At 39.5% G+C, this 15,243-nt stretch overlaps 1 protein-coding gene across 1 annotated transcript in view; it reads left to right on the top strand.

Moving 5' to 3' along the window:
- The window catches only part of Agl (amylo-alpha-1, 6-glucosidase, 4-alpha-glucanotransferase), a 55,427-nt gene extending 40,880 nt beyond the window's left edge, over nucleotides 1–14,547 (top strand). The window contains 7 exon segments of the mRNA XM_057793239.1: nucleotides 2,240–2,375; nucleotides 4,400–4,512; nucleotides 5,175–5,386; nucleotides 6,999–7,096; nucleotides 10,978–11,065; nucleotides 11,169–11,302; nucleotides 12,774–14,547. Of these exon segments, the coding sequence (XP_057649222.1) occupies nucleotides 2,240–2,375; nucleotides 4,400–4,512; nucleotides 5,175–5,386; nucleotides 6,999–7,096; nucleotides 10,978–11,065; nucleotides 11,169–11,302; nucleotides 12,774–12,891 (899 nt within the window). The 3' untranslated portion in view covers nucleotides 12,892–14,547.
- Nucleotides 14,548–15,243: the final 696 nt, after the last annotated feature.

Genomic DNA, 15,243 nt, shown 5'->3' with positions numbered 1-15,243 from the left:
GTTTTTAATTGTAATTTTAAAAGAATTGCAGATTGATAAGATAAAATAAAATAAGTTGTAAAAATGATAGATAGGGTACTGCAAACCCTTCCCCCAGTCTTAATATAACTGAAGTAATCTATCAGAATCAAGAAATGTGGCATGATGCTACTAACTAGACTGTAGACCTCATTAATTCCCACCAGTTCTCATGTTAACTCATGTTGGGCTGTGGGTTCCTGAAACCACTAACATATAAAGATGTAGACCTAATCCATCATCACAAACAGTTTTCCCTATCCCACCTGGTTCTACTCCACCTGGGTCTTTTTCTTTTTTTAATGAACCTCCACGTGGGTCTTACTACTAATCTCTGCCTCTGTCATTACTTTGAACATATTTATAAACTCATTGTTTGTTTATTGTTTTAAGACTGGTCTCTCTATGTAGCTCTGGGTGTCCTGGGACTCACTTGTAGACCAGGCTAGTCTTGAACTCACAGTGATTATCTGCCTCAACCTCCTGAGTGCTGGAATTAAAAGTCTGTGCCATATCCCTGGCTTTGAAAATATTATATAAAATTGAATACCCAGTATGTAACTTTTTTTGACTGATCAAGATGGGATCTTGCTATGAAGCCTTAGCTGGCCTAAAAGTTGCTATGCAGACCAGAATAGCCTCACTCATGGTGATTTATTATGTATAGTAGTAATACACAAATATTTATCCAGGCTATTTGGTAACAATCCCTGATACATTTTTATCCTTCTCTAAGAGAAGTCAATGGAAACAAGATTCCAAAGAATGTTTTTATGGTATGTCTAAGACGTTTTAGGGTTTTGTTGTTGTTGTTGTTGTGAAACATTTCAACTTTAAGTAAACAAAATAATTTTTCCTTTGCATTGGGCATTGAAATGAAATATATTAATATTTTACTATATTGCCTTTTTTGTTTTGTGTGTTTGGTTGGTTGTTTTAGTTTTGGGTTTTGTTTGTTTGTTTGATTGATTGTTTCTTTTTCAGATAAGTTCTCTGTGTAGTCCTGACTGTCCTGGAACTCACTATGTAGACAGGATGGTCTTGAAACTCACAGAGAACTGCCTGCCCCTACCTCCCGAGTGCTGAGATTAAAGGCATGTGCCACTATACCTAATTTAAAAAAATTTTTTTTTTATATGTAACCTTTTGTAACTTCTTCCCTAAACCATTTTGTCTTAGGAACTCATCTGTTTGTTCCATATACATCCTGTTTGTTATTTAAAGGACAGAGCATTTCCTGGTGTACACACACTAAACCATCCCTCCACCGAGTGATGGCTTATGATTTCCTCGTGTACACACGCTAAGCTACCCCTCCACTACGTAGTGACTTATGGTTTTGCTAATGTAAGCAGTGCTTTAGAATGAACATCATGTACACGTGTGTTTTCTTGAAGGAGAAATAAAATGTATATTTATTATTATAAAACTTAATGATTTTTAGTTTCTTTGGGTTTTTTTTTTTTTTGCTTGTTTTGTTTTTTAAAGAGTCTCATTGTGTAGGCTTACCTAGCCTCAAGCTCACTGTATAAGCCAGCTTCAAACTTGTGTCATTCTCCTGTGTCTACTTCTGTTGACCTGTGCAGAACTCTTCTGTTTAACGTGGGATCTGAGGACCTGAAAGAATGGGGTGGACTACAGTGTAATGCTGTTGACACCTTATTTCAGTTTCAGTGTGCTTTTAGACACAAATGTAACAAAGAAGGCAATGATCTGAGGAAGGTTTGAGTTCAAAAAAACATGTAAACAGCCATCAGTAAGCTCCTACTAAGAATGAGCAGAGTCCTTTTTAGAACTTTCTCAGGACAGACCAGTTTAAACACAATTTCCTGGCACATTCTATCTGGGGAAGCATGAAAGCAAAGCAGAGGCCATATGCAGATTCAGGGCACACTGGGGACAGCACTCAGCATCTCCTTTCACCAGACTGGGTTCTGTAGCTGTATTCTGACATCCAACAAGAATAAGCCTGTCTCATACACTGAATGTACATGTTTGTCATGAGAGGCACAAAATCACGTCCAGAACAACCCAGAGAACAAGAGGCACTGAGGTAAAAGGCTCTGCCTTTCTCCTGGAGCCTCTGTCACAGCTCCCCATGGCACTGTTCACCACATGTCATGGCCGTGTTCGGACACCCCTGCCTCTGCCTCCTGAGTGCCCGGGTTACAAACCTGTGCCATCATGACTATTTTATACGTGTTTGTTTTGCTCTTTTTAGGTTTCAATATAACTATAGGTGTTGATGAAGAAACGGGATTTGTCTATGGAGGGAATCGCTTCAACTGTGGCACATGGATGGATAAAATGGGAGAAAGCGACCAAGCTAGGAACAGAGGAATCCCAGCCACCCCGCGGTAGAGTTCATTTTGGATGCTTCAGCAGTGATGCTCTTGTGATTCCAGTTCCTTTTGCAGACACATTTACTCACGGAATCTTTTGTTCCTCACCACGGTCTCCGCATTAAATCATTCCAGATCTTTCTCTTCCGTTTCCTCCTCTGCTCCTTCCTTCCTTTCCCCATTATACAGATTAGCAGCCCTCTTGGGCTCAGTCATCAAGGAGAGTGACCTGGTCTCCTCCAGGAGATCTCAGGATTTTTGCACCTCTGCAAGAATCTCAAACATTTTATAATTCATCATCCTAATGGTTAGGACATTTTCTTTAAATTAAAAAAAAAAAGTTACAGGGCTGGAGAGATAGCTCTTCCAGAGGACCCAGGTTCAATTCCCAGCACCCACATGGCAGCTCCTGACTATCTGTAAATCCAGTTCCAGGGAATCTGACACCTTTACATCAATGCACATAAAATAAAGTTAAATAAATCACAAAAATAATTCTTTAAAGAAATTTTTACAATTATTTGTGGAGTGGAGGGAGTACGTGTGTGTGTCTTCACACCACAGCACACGCATGGAGGGCAGAGGACAGCTTGTGAGAGTCAATTTGCTCTTCCCGCCATGTGGTTCTCAGGTCATCAGACTTGGCAGCAAGGGCCTTTACCTGCTGAGCGTATCACCAGCCCTGGCTAAGACATTTCTTAATCCGAACTTCGTACAATGTTAAGATTTTATTATGCCTATCTTTACGAGTATGGAAAACAACTAGTTGAAATTGATCTTTTAAAAATGTTTTTTAGATGGGCAGTGGTGGCTCACGCTTTTTGATCCCAGGACTTGGGAGGGAGAAGCAGGCAGATCTCTGTGAATTCGAGATCAGCCTGGTCTACAGAGTGAGTTCCAGGACAGCCATGGCTACATAGAAAAAACCTGTCTCAAAAAGCAAAAAAATGTTTTTTTATTGCCAGATAGTGGTGTCACATGCCCTGTACTTAGAAGACAGAGGCAAGCGGACCTCTGTAAATTCGAGGCCAGCCTGGTCTATATAGCTAGTTCTAGGACAGTCAGGACTTTCTCAAAAAAAAAATAAATAAATAAAAAGCTTTTATTTTCTGAACCTTTTATCTCTAGCTTTGTTATTTAAGGAGTTTTCATTTATGATTTCAGAAGTTGTCAACAAGTACCGGAAGTTTTTTTATACTGAGTGAAGCTCAGACGCTATTTTCTAGTTTTTTAAAATTAAAACTGATGTGTCTATGTGGGAAGGTGCATGTGTGTGCAGGTGCCCTTGGAAGCCAGAAGAGGGCATCTGATTCTCCAGAACTGGAGTTACAGGCACTTTAGAGCTGCTCACTGTGGGTGCTGGGAACCAAACCAGGCTTGGGCAGAAGAGCAATATTTGCTCTTAATTGATGAGCCATCTCTCAAGCCCATAAGCTATTTTAATATAAAAGATTTTTGTTTCAAACAGATCAGGCAGACTAAATAGAAAGACCCTGTCTCAAAACTAATAAATAAGTGTTAGGAGAGGAGGGACTGGTGAGATGGCCAAGCTGGGAAGAGAACTGCCTGCTGTTCCCCAAGTTCATTTCCCAGCACTCAGGGCAGGAGGCTTACAACCTAATGTAACAGCAGTTCCATGAAATCCAATGCACTTACGGACTCTGTGGGCATCCGCATGTGTGCACATACTCATAGAGACACACATGTATACACAAAGTAAAAATATAAATGTTTTTAATGTCAGGAACATAATCAGCGAGAGAATAGTAAGGGAAGAGCTTTCTTATGTGATATAATATGTACTGCTGATAAAGTGAAGAGGTGGGACAGATGGTTGCTTATATGATGCGTTATTCACCAATATTTGTTGATGGTGGTTTGTTTGGTTTAGTTCTGTGTTACCCCCAGAGACTTCCTTAATGTTAGACAAACCTTCTACCACTGAGTTACTTCCCCAACCCAAAATTACTTATTGAATGCCCTTCATGGGCAAATGGTTAAATAAGTTCAACATAGAGAATAAATATTTTTAATTTTAGAGATGGATCTGCTGTGGAAATTGTTGGCATGTGCAAATCTGCTGTTCGTTGGTTGCTGGAATTGTCCAAGAAAAATATTTTCCCTTACCATGAAGTCAGCGTGAGAAGGCATGGTAAGGTGGCCTGTTTTACAAGGACCACACAAGGTACTAACCTTTGTTACCATGAAGTCAGCGTGAGCAGGCATGGTAAGGTGGCCTGTTTTACAAAGACCACACAAGGTAGTAACCTTTGTTTCCATTATCGGACTGAAGACCCAAAATTTTAAGAAACAAGAAAAGTCATTAATTTACCGATATGGAAATTATGATGAAGTTGGTTACTAACGCCATTCCCACAGCACCCCTGAACTGACAGAGGAAGGCAGCATAGTGCTGGTCTCATTGTGCTTCTCTCTGCCCTAACTTTGTGAGCAAGTTACATTCTCTGAACAGCTGGAAATCATTACACCTCTTTCTGGAACAATTTCTATACAGTAGAAATAACGTTTGAGCTACCCACACAACTTTAAACATTCCAAAAAGTCAATTGTATTTTTAATTCAATGTATGTGAAATGTTCAACATGTGATGAATATGAAGTTATTCCTGAGCCCTTTACATTCTTTTTAGGAGAGGCAGCTGGTCTTTGAACTTATAACATACTTCCATCCAGAGTAGCCACATTTTCCAAAACATAGATAATTTGTTTCATAAGTAAGCTAAATATGCGGTTTTAGCAATAGTATTTGGGATATTCTTAATGTCTACAATTGCCATGTCTTACTGCTTTTCAGGGAAAGTTGTAACAGTTTCATATGATGAGTGGAACAGAAAAATACAGAGCAGCTTTGAAAAGCTGTTCCATGTCTCTGAAGACCCTTCAGATCCTAATGAGAAGCATCCGAATCTGGTTCACAAGCGTGGCATCTACAAAGATAGCTATGGAGCATCAAGTCCTTGGTGTGACTATCAACTCAGGCCTAATTTTACCATAGCAATGGTCGTGGTAAGCGATGTGTTACTTTCAAATTTCAAAAAATGTTATCATACCTATACTATGGGACTTTTTTTTTCCTGTTTGGTTTTCAGCTCCCCTTAACCATGAAAAGTTATTGCTTTCTGGATAATTTTATATAGTTTCAGGAATTAAGTAGGCATATTATCTCTAATCTGTAACATTTAGTGTCAAAAATAGAAAACAATGGTGATGAGAAACAAAATGTTTCCTAGTGTTTGTGTATGGGACAGTACTTGGTACCTGTGCCACACACTGGATGACTTGGGCTGCTTCCGTGAGCCTCAGCCCTCACCCTTTTCCCCTGAAGGCTGTGGGCGTTTGTACTACACAAGCTGGTGCTACAGACAGCTCCCCGGTGCACCAGTTGGAAAGTTGTGCACAGGCAGCTTATGTTCACTTTTGATCTACTTTGCATTTTTCTCTAATTAGTTCTGTTTAGATAAGAATGTTTTAAATTATTTATTTATGTATCTGGTATTATATATTATTGTTAATATAAATTATTATAGTAATTTATTTACTTATTTTATTATTTTGTGTAGGGGGTGTTTTGCCCACGTGTATATCTGTGCACCATGTACATGCAGTACCCCCAGAGGCCAGAAGAGGGCATCAGATTCCCCAAGCCTGGCATGACAGACTGTTTTGAGTTACCATGTGGGTGCTGGTAATCAAACTTGTGTCCTTTGGAAGAGCTCTTAACTACTGAGCCATCTTTCCATCCACCTAGCTAAGAATTCTTGACTGTTTTGTTATTAAATCTCAGTCTAAAGATGAACCCTTAAGATCAGTAGACTAGAAAAGCTTTGTGTTTATCCATGCCTCCCTAGGTGTGTGACTTTGTCAAAAGGATTGCTAAGCAGAATATTACTAAGTATCGTGGTATGGAAGTGCAAGCTTGCACAGAGGTAGCTTTGGTTTGGTTCATTTTTCACGTCATTTCATTATTAAAGTGGTTGCAAAATGTTTTCCCCTTCCGCATAACACAGGAAAGTACTTACACTGTTGGAATACAAGTTCTGAATTCATTATGGCCAAGAGAGGGGAAAAGGTTTAAGGTTTTTTCTTTTTCTTTTCTTTCTTTTTTTTTTCCTTCAGTTTTTCGAGACAGGTTTCTCTATGTAACAGCTTGGTTATCCTGGAACTCACTCTGTGGACCAGGCTGGCCTCAAACTCATGGAGATCCGCCTGCCTCTGCCTCCCAGGTGCTGGAATTAAAGGCGTGCGCCACCACTGCCAGAAGTTCAAGTGCTCTTACAGGGTGCTTCTGCAAGTCTAGAAATAAAGTGATGGGTCGAGGTGAGCCCCACCTTTACTGAGCTATGGTTACCTCTTGGATCTGGTTACTCCTTCCTGCGTGCCCCGAGGGAATGGTCACTCTGAGCTTTCCCAGCTTCTCAGGCTGACAAAGGCAGTTCGGGCTCAGCCTCATTGGGTTAGATTTGTTTGGTATCCACTCTCAAATTCTGACCCACAACATAGCCTAAATTTTTTTCTTTCTTTTCAAAGTTTATACTTAATGTATATAGGTAAGAGCTCATTTTTCTGTGATATTAAAATGCTTGTTTTTTTTCTTTGCTTGTTTTACCTTCTTCATTAGGCCCCTGAACTGTTTACTGCTGAAAAAGCTTGGAAAGCTTTGGAAATTGCAGAAAAAAAATTGCTTGGTCCCCTTGGCATGAAAACTTTAGATCCAGAGTAAGTTGGAACATAAGTATTAAGAAAGTTGTTGATACTGTCTTTAATCCACATAGATTAGCATTAGCCATTCTGTACTTGTTTACAAATAACTTCTCAAAAATTGCATTCAAACTTCTGTAAACATCGGCCACTTTATTGTGTGTGGGTGTTAAATGTGCCTATGGTTTCTCCTATATTCACTAATTAACTTAAAAGTTGTAAGGCCGGGTGGTGGTGGCGCACGCCTTTAATCCCAGCACTCGGGACGCAGAGGCAGGCGGATCTCTGTGAGTTCGAGATCAGCCTGGTATACAAGAGCTAGTTCCAGGACAGGCTCTAAAACCACAGAGAAACCCTGTCTCAAAAAACCAAAAAAAAAAAAAAAGTTGTAAAAACATGAAACTAATGTTATGAATAGTTTTTATTTCTTTTCTGACTATAAAAGTAATACATGATTATTGTGTATGGTGAAAAGTACCAACAGTGTATAAAGAAAAAGAAGTTACTTTAAATACCATCTTCTCAGTTACTCAAGTCATTTCTGCCCATCTTTGTACATTTTGTATCCATATAGTCACAAATCTAGGAGAATTTGTGTGAAAGACTAAGACTTGGTGCCTCACGTCTCTGAGTCCTAGGACTGGGGAACCTGAAGCAGGGTGATCACAAGTTCACAGTCAGTCTGGACCGCTAGCCAGGCCCTGTCTCAGAAACAAAGCAACAACAGACTCAAACCTGAGTATGTAAGCTCAGTACCATGACACCAGCGCTTGGAAGCTTTAGCAGGAAGATTGCTGATTATTCCCGGCCAGTTTGGCACATGAGTTCCAGTTACCTAAGTTTGTCTAAAAGGGAACAAAAGCAAGTTTATCTAGAAAGAAGAAACAAAGAGAAAAAATAAAAACCAAAAAACCAACTTCATAGGGATGTAGGTCACTGGCAGACATTAGCCTAGCGTGTAGGAAGGGGCCTGGATTCAGTCCCCAGCACCCACTCCCACTAAAAAGTTCCACAAGTTCAATTCCCAAGACGACAAAAATAAATAATTTTATAAATAGCCAGCATGATGGCACATGCCTGTACCCAGCACCTAGAAAGCTGTAACGGGAGAATTGGAGTTCATGGTCATCTTCTACTGTCTGACTAGTTGAGGCCAGCCTGGCTACAGGAGAGCCTGTCTCGGAGCAGGGGAGAGTTTCTGGGAGTTTGTAGCTCAGTGGTAGAGCATGTGCTTGTCCCAACAAGACCCTGGGTTATGTCCCCAGCACCACGCCCCACAACTAAAGGCCATCTTTTTTTTTCAATGTGTATGAGTGTTTTGCTTTTATGTATGTCTGTGTGCCTATGTGCCACATTCATGTCTGGTATAAGGGTGTGGAAATACCCTGGAACTGGAGTTACAGATAGTTGTGACCACCATGTGAATGCTGGCATTGAACCCGGGTCTTCTGCAAGAGCAACAAGCACTCTTAACTGCTGGGCCGTCTCTCCAGGCCCTCAGAGACAGTCTCTGCGTTTCCTGCTGAGCTGGCACTGTCTGTGCTGTCTCAGGTGCTGTGCCTTATCTGTTCATTTGCAGCGGTGGTAGGAGAGAGCTTAATTGTGTTCTTTACCGGCAGTCTTTCTGTATAATTATACCGTTCTTTTTACTTGAATTAGTAAATAACTTTGTTTTTATTTTACAATTTGCATATGCAAATGTCTTTACTTTTATAAATTAAATTTCTAATGGCCTTTCTCAGTTTTGGGGGTTTGGTGTTTTGTTGGCTCTTGTGCACGTGTGCTCGCGCGCGCGCACACACACACACACACCAGGGCGCTCAACAGCTGATCCAAAAGAGCTTTACTATATACTGATTTCCACTATGTGGTCTAGGCTGACCTGGAACTCAAAGATCTGCCTGCCTCTGCATACTGAGTGCTGGATTAAAGGTGTGCGCCATTGCACCCACCTTTCTATATACTGATTTCATTTTTTTGGTCTTGTCTTTTATTTTTATTTTGTTTGTTTGTTTGTTTTCTGTTTTACGAGCTAGAGTTTCTCTGTGTAACAGCCTTGGCTGTTCTAGAACTTACTTTGCAGACCAGCCTGGCCTTGAACTCACAAGCTCTACTTGCCTCTACCTCCCAAGTGCTAGAATTAAAGGTGTGTGCCACCATACCAGGCTCTTTTGAATCATAAACAGCTGAAGCCAGCCGTGAATTACTGACTCTCTTGTCTCAACCTCCCAAGTTCCAGAATTAGATACATACCACCATGCTTGGCTTCATTTCATTCTGATATATGCAACATTTTATATGCTAATACTTCTCATTTTCTGCATGCTTACATACTCAGAACAGATTAAAAACTTGTCAGGTGTACATATACAGGAAGATCTATGTGAGTTCAAAGCTAGCCTGGTCTATTGAGAAAGTTCCAAGTCAGCCAGGACCACACATTAAGACCCTGTTTCAAACTCCTGTTCCCCCACAAAAAACAAACAGAAAACCTGCTGATCAGAACTAAAAGATATGTTAAAAGCACATGTGGCCATTTTGTATCACTAAACGGGATTTTAAAATTACAATTTAATTAAATTTCAATATGCATAACTCATCTAGTGGCAATGTTTGTAACACTGTTCAGTGTATAACTATGTTATAAATTCTATATATTATAGCAGTATCTATATTCAATTGTTATTTATAATCTGAAAGTATGCTAATTTAAGTTTTAAAATAGCTTCATAGAGAAGTTTAAAATATAACCCTTTTTTGGGGGGGCTGTTGGTTTATTTCTTGGAGGGTGTTTCGAGACATGGTTTCTCTTGTAGCTTTGGAGCCTGTCCTGGAACTAGCTCTTGTAGACCAGGCTGGTCTCGAACTCACAGAGATCCGCCTGCCTCTGCGTCCCGAGTGCTGGGATTAAAGGCGTGCGCCACCACTGCCTGGCTAAAATACAACCTTACATGGACTAAGAATGTAGCTAAGTGGTAGGATGTTTGCCTAGCATAGATAAGGCCTTAGGTTTTATCAGTAGGCACCACAAGATAGATAGATAGATAGATAGATAGATAGATAGATAGATAGATAGATAGATAGATAGATAGATAGATAAATGGCTTTCTGTTCCACAGTCAGTGAAACCTTGTCTTTAGTGATGTTTTACTGATTCAAATAACTGTGTGGGTATTTTAATTGTTATACACTTTTGGGGGGTGCAGTTTCAACTCTGTGTAACAGTCCTGGCTGTCCTGGAACTTGCTCTGTAGACCGGACTGGCCTTGAACTCAGAGAGATCACCTGCTTCTGCCTCCAAGTGCTGGGATTAAAGTTATGTGCCGCCGCCACCCAGTGTTACACATATTAGAAGCCTAGTGAAATGATTAAACTATAGACTAGCTCCTTGAAGACAAGATGCCTCAATATTTTTTATTCGTTTTCTAAAATTAGCATACAAAGTAATAGCTGTGGCCATGACATTTTCATACACATTTCTGTGATGCCCCTCTCCCGTTTCCTGGCCACCTGTTCTTCCTCCCACCTGATAGCCCTCCCTCTGCTCCCACGTCACATATATGCTGTTATCTTCCTTTTCCTTTCCTGCCCCTCCCCTTTGTATACGCCCTTCTCTAGTATCATGACCTTCAGCTGTAAATAAGTTAATATCTGGGCTCTAAATATGAAAGAAAGCTTAAGGACACTTGCCTTCTCTGTTAATCTTTCCTGAACACATTATAAAGTCCTCTGTGCTCATATGTACTAATTGTGTATTAAGTAATGTACTAATGCTGAGCAGGCTCACTCTATAGATTGGGAGAGAAAATGGTTATTTTTCTTGCCTTTACTGTTGAAATTTTGATGTTCCTCTATGATGCCTGACCTCTTACTGACCTCAAACTCCAATCATTTTGCAGTGATATGGTTTACTGTGGAGTTTATGATAATGCCTTAGACAATGACAACTACAATCTTGCTAAAGGTTTCAATTACCACCAAGGACCTGTAAGAATTTTGTTTCTCTTTTCTGAGTTTTTAATTTAAAATGGTTTTGAAATAAATTTAGATATCACAATTCTTTTTTCCTTTTTTTTAAATCATATTTTAGGAGTGGCTATGGCCTATTGGGTATTTTCTTCGTGCAAAGTTGTATTTTTCTAAACTGATGGGCCCAGAGACTGCTGCCAAGACTGTAGTTTTGGTTAAAAATGTCCTTTCCAGACATTATGTTCGTCTTGAGAGGTAAGTTATTGCATGACTAATGTCCAGTCAGTGTATCAGATATCGGGTAAACAAGACTTTCTCAGAATTCACTTCTGCATGCTGTGTGCATCTGCACCTTAATTCAACCATGTAATTTTTACCTCCCTTAACTATTTTGGTTTTAATTTGAGGATATTATGTTTTATGGTCTGTACTTGTGGAATAGTCTTTAATTTTCAAGATAACTGATAATTTGGATGTGATTAGGATACATAAAATACTTGAAGTATCCAGGTTGGACCTTTTGAGATGATTCATTTATCAAGTCATAGTTTCCATTATCCTTAAAATATCAGTTGGTATCTTGACTGTTATTTCAAGTGGTATTTGTTACACTCTTTCTCCTGATGATTAGTGAATCAAGCAGTGTCAGTGCTGAGTATTTTTCTGAGATGGCATACACTCAGCCAAAGTCTACCTGCATTTCTCTACGTCTAGACGTAAGTGTGTCTCCTTCTGCGTGCTTAGAATAAAAGTGTAAGTGGCCTACACTGCCTCTCACGTGAGCATCATGAGATGCTCTAATAGTCCGTGTAGTGCTGCTGGGATCTGTCACTAGTGACGTCATGTCTGTCCATCCCTCTTCTCTCGGTACATGTAGCGATAGGTGTAGCATTTATCTCGTGGGGTGGCTGTCAGTGTTGAGGTACTGTGCATAAATACTAAGTATTAGAGGTAAATATGTAATCAGTTGGCTTGTTATCCTCTAGAATAAGGAACTAATTGACATTTTCCTAATTATAACTCTCGCTGTCTCTGTATTACTTCCTTTAGTTTTCTAGTTCTATCAAATTCATACATAATACACTTATATATTTGCAGTGTGAGTCATGAACTTACTCTGAAAGACTGAAATTATTGCCAGCCTGGAGGCATCAGCCTGTGATCTCAGCACAAGGCAAAACAAAACAGGGAGAGCCTGAGTTCAGAGCCACATGAGCTACATAAGACCGTATCTCAGAGCACAAACAAGGTTAAAATTAGGCTTGAGAGGATATTACATATATATTTATAGATTTTCTGGAATGGTAGTTTTTAAAAATTTTAATCATACAGCTGGGCCTAGTGAAACACATCTTTGTTTCCAACACTGGGAAGGCAGAGAGGAGCTTTACTGCGATTTCAAGGTCAACCTCAGCTTTATAACAAGTTCCCAGCCAACAAGGGTCACACAGCAAGACCCTATTTCAAACAAACAAACAAAAACAAATAGCAACGATGAAATACTCATTTGTATTTCCTAGTATTAAACCAAAAAATAGAATATACCAAAGGATAGTTTTTAATCTAAATTCATTGTATATATCTTTAGAATATTGTTTTATTTTGCAACAAATGACAAAATGATTGCTTTTATAGTAAAAAGCAAAAATCATCAGGACTTGCCTACTTTGCTCATGTGCATTAAATTATGCCTTATAAAATGCTTTTCTTTCTTTTTCTTTTTCAGATCCCCATGGAAAGGACTTCCGGAACTCACCAATGAGAATGGCCAGTACTGTCCTTTCAGTTGTGAGACACAAGCATGGTCAATGGCTGCTGTTCTTGAAACCATCTATGACCTATAGGTGTCTCATGGGTACTTACTAAGTGTGTGAACACTTGACATCATTGAATGCAAGGTTATAATGAAACGTAAGCTCCACTCATTTTAGAAATCTCATTCATAGCCAGGCAGTGGTGGCACACGCCTTTAATCCCAGCACTTGGGAGGCAGAGGCAGACGGATCTCTATGCATTTCAGGCCAGCCTGGTCTATACAGCAAGTTCCAGGATAGCTAGGGCTACATAGAGAAACCCTGTCTTGAAAAACCAAAAACCAAAACAAACAAAAAAACTTAGTGGTTTTTCTTTTTCTTTTTTTTTTTTTTTTTTTTTTTGACCTTTTTCTTAAAGAGTACCGTGTATGCCACCACCCCTAGTGTGTGCAGTACTGGAGACAACACCCAGGGCCTTATGCTGTATTAAATAAGTACTCTTCCAACTGAGCTACATCCCCAGACAATATATTTTTTTACATTCTTTTGATTTGAATCAAATAAAAAATGATCATTTCCCATAGAGGGTTGCTGCTGTTGCATTCAGAAAGTGTGCTTCAGAGTGGACGAGGAAAAGAGAAAAGAACCATCTGCAAGTGTGGAAGTGCACACATGGAGAGGGGCTCTCCAGTCCTGCTGTGTATTGGCACACTCCATAGACGGCGCTTCACTAATGGCCTGGCATTCGTTACGGCATTCTTAATGCGTGCATAATGTAATTAGTGCACATTAGTAAATGCTTTATGAATGTGGAATGATAGTTTTCTCCTACCGTATGTGTTCATAAATAGAGCACAGAGCTTCAAAATGTGCTTTGTTTTCATTGATAAATTATGTTAACTATAACTATAAAATTAAAGTTAACTATAGTTAACATAACCTATTTGTAGTAAATTAACTAAAGATTAATTGGATATATAGAAAGAGCATTAGGACATAAACAGTTCTGTAAAATTATAGTCATAACTGGTTCCAATTTCCCATTATGAGATAGTTTACATTTTCAAAATGGAAATTACTGGGCATTATTTATGAAAATTTTACAGGGGAAAATTGCCTAGAGATGAAGCTTAGTGGTGGAGTGCCTGCCTAGCAGTGTTAAAGCCCTGAGATCTATCCTCAAAACCATCAGGGAAGAGGGAGGGGAGGGAGGCAGAGGAAAAAGAGGAAGGATTTAAAATACAGCCATATTAGGTTATCTAATATTAGGTTATCACGACCCACCTCAGAAAAGGTTTAGGGTACAGTGCTCCTGTTGAGGATTATTAGTGAAAGAACAGCACTGTTTGGCATGGTCCATTTGAAAGTCCCTGAAGGTGTCTTCTGCGTTATCCCAGCCACAGGAGTTCAAAAGCTGCTTTTAGAAGGGTAATTGTAGAAGGTACAGCGCTTCATCCCTGTGGGACGCTGCAGAGTGTTGTTTTTATCTGACATTTCACAAACGGTCTGTGCCTTGGGTTCTCTCTTAATCCAAATCAATCTTACTCTCCTAAATGTAAAGTCAGCTTCTCAGTTTAACCAGTACATTGAGACATCTTAGTGAGTCTTCAGAGATGACTGAGGAGATGTGAAGCCTGTCATTCTGATGAGTGTTGTCACCTGCGGTAATCATTACTACTGTGTCTTAAATGCTCTGTCTGTGAGCAAGTGTTTATATGTCCGTGTGACAAAATAAAAGTCTTTTATAAAGGACTCTCTCTGCTCCTCCATCATTTACCAATTACTTCTCCCGTCAGCAGTGAGTGATACCCAGGATGTGAGAGGAACAGAGAGAGGAGGGAGAGTTGGAGCGTTTGGAGATTTATTAGCGTAGCCATGTCAAGATTAGGAGTGAAGTAAGCTTTCGAAGTATCCGTGAGTCTGTTAGCAGCTACACTCCTTTCATAGATCTTGAATACAGTGAGTTTATCTACATTTTACCAATATAGTAAGTAGCTAATGGATATGACGTGAACACTTACTTTCTGAAAAACCCAAAGGCATTTTCCACTTTCAGTTATATAGCAATATAAACACATAGAATAGCATCTAGTAACCAAAGCTGCCCCGTCCTGGCTTTGCCTTACTTAGTGTTGCTTCATTTTTCTAAACTACAGATTGCGTAATTTTTAAATTAAAAGTGCTAACCTAAGAATCTATAATTCCCAAGTCATCCTAAATGGATCAGTCAACCTTGCTGCATTTACTTACTAAAACCCTCTGTGCACCAGTTTAGTGAATTCAGAGTCAGCGTAGTTGATTTTTGCCATTATTTTCTGTTTCTGTCAGTCCTGGATGATAAGGGAATAATGGCATGTTGCCATTAGAGTTAATTTTTTTTCTAATATATTTGGTTTCGTTATTTTGGGTGGGATGAGTGTCTAACTTACAAAGCTTTTACAT

Source organism: Chionomys nivalis, chromosome 18, assembly GCF_950005125.1.
Source record: "Chionomys nivalis chromosome 18, mChiNiv1.1, whole genome shotgun sequence".
Classification (NCBI taxonomy): Eukaryota; Metazoa; Chordata; class Mammalia; order Rodentia; family Cricetidae; genus Chionomys; species Chionomys nivalis.
Note: the sequence above shows the minus strand (reverse complement) of the source record. Positions and strands in the feature narration are given on the sequence as shown.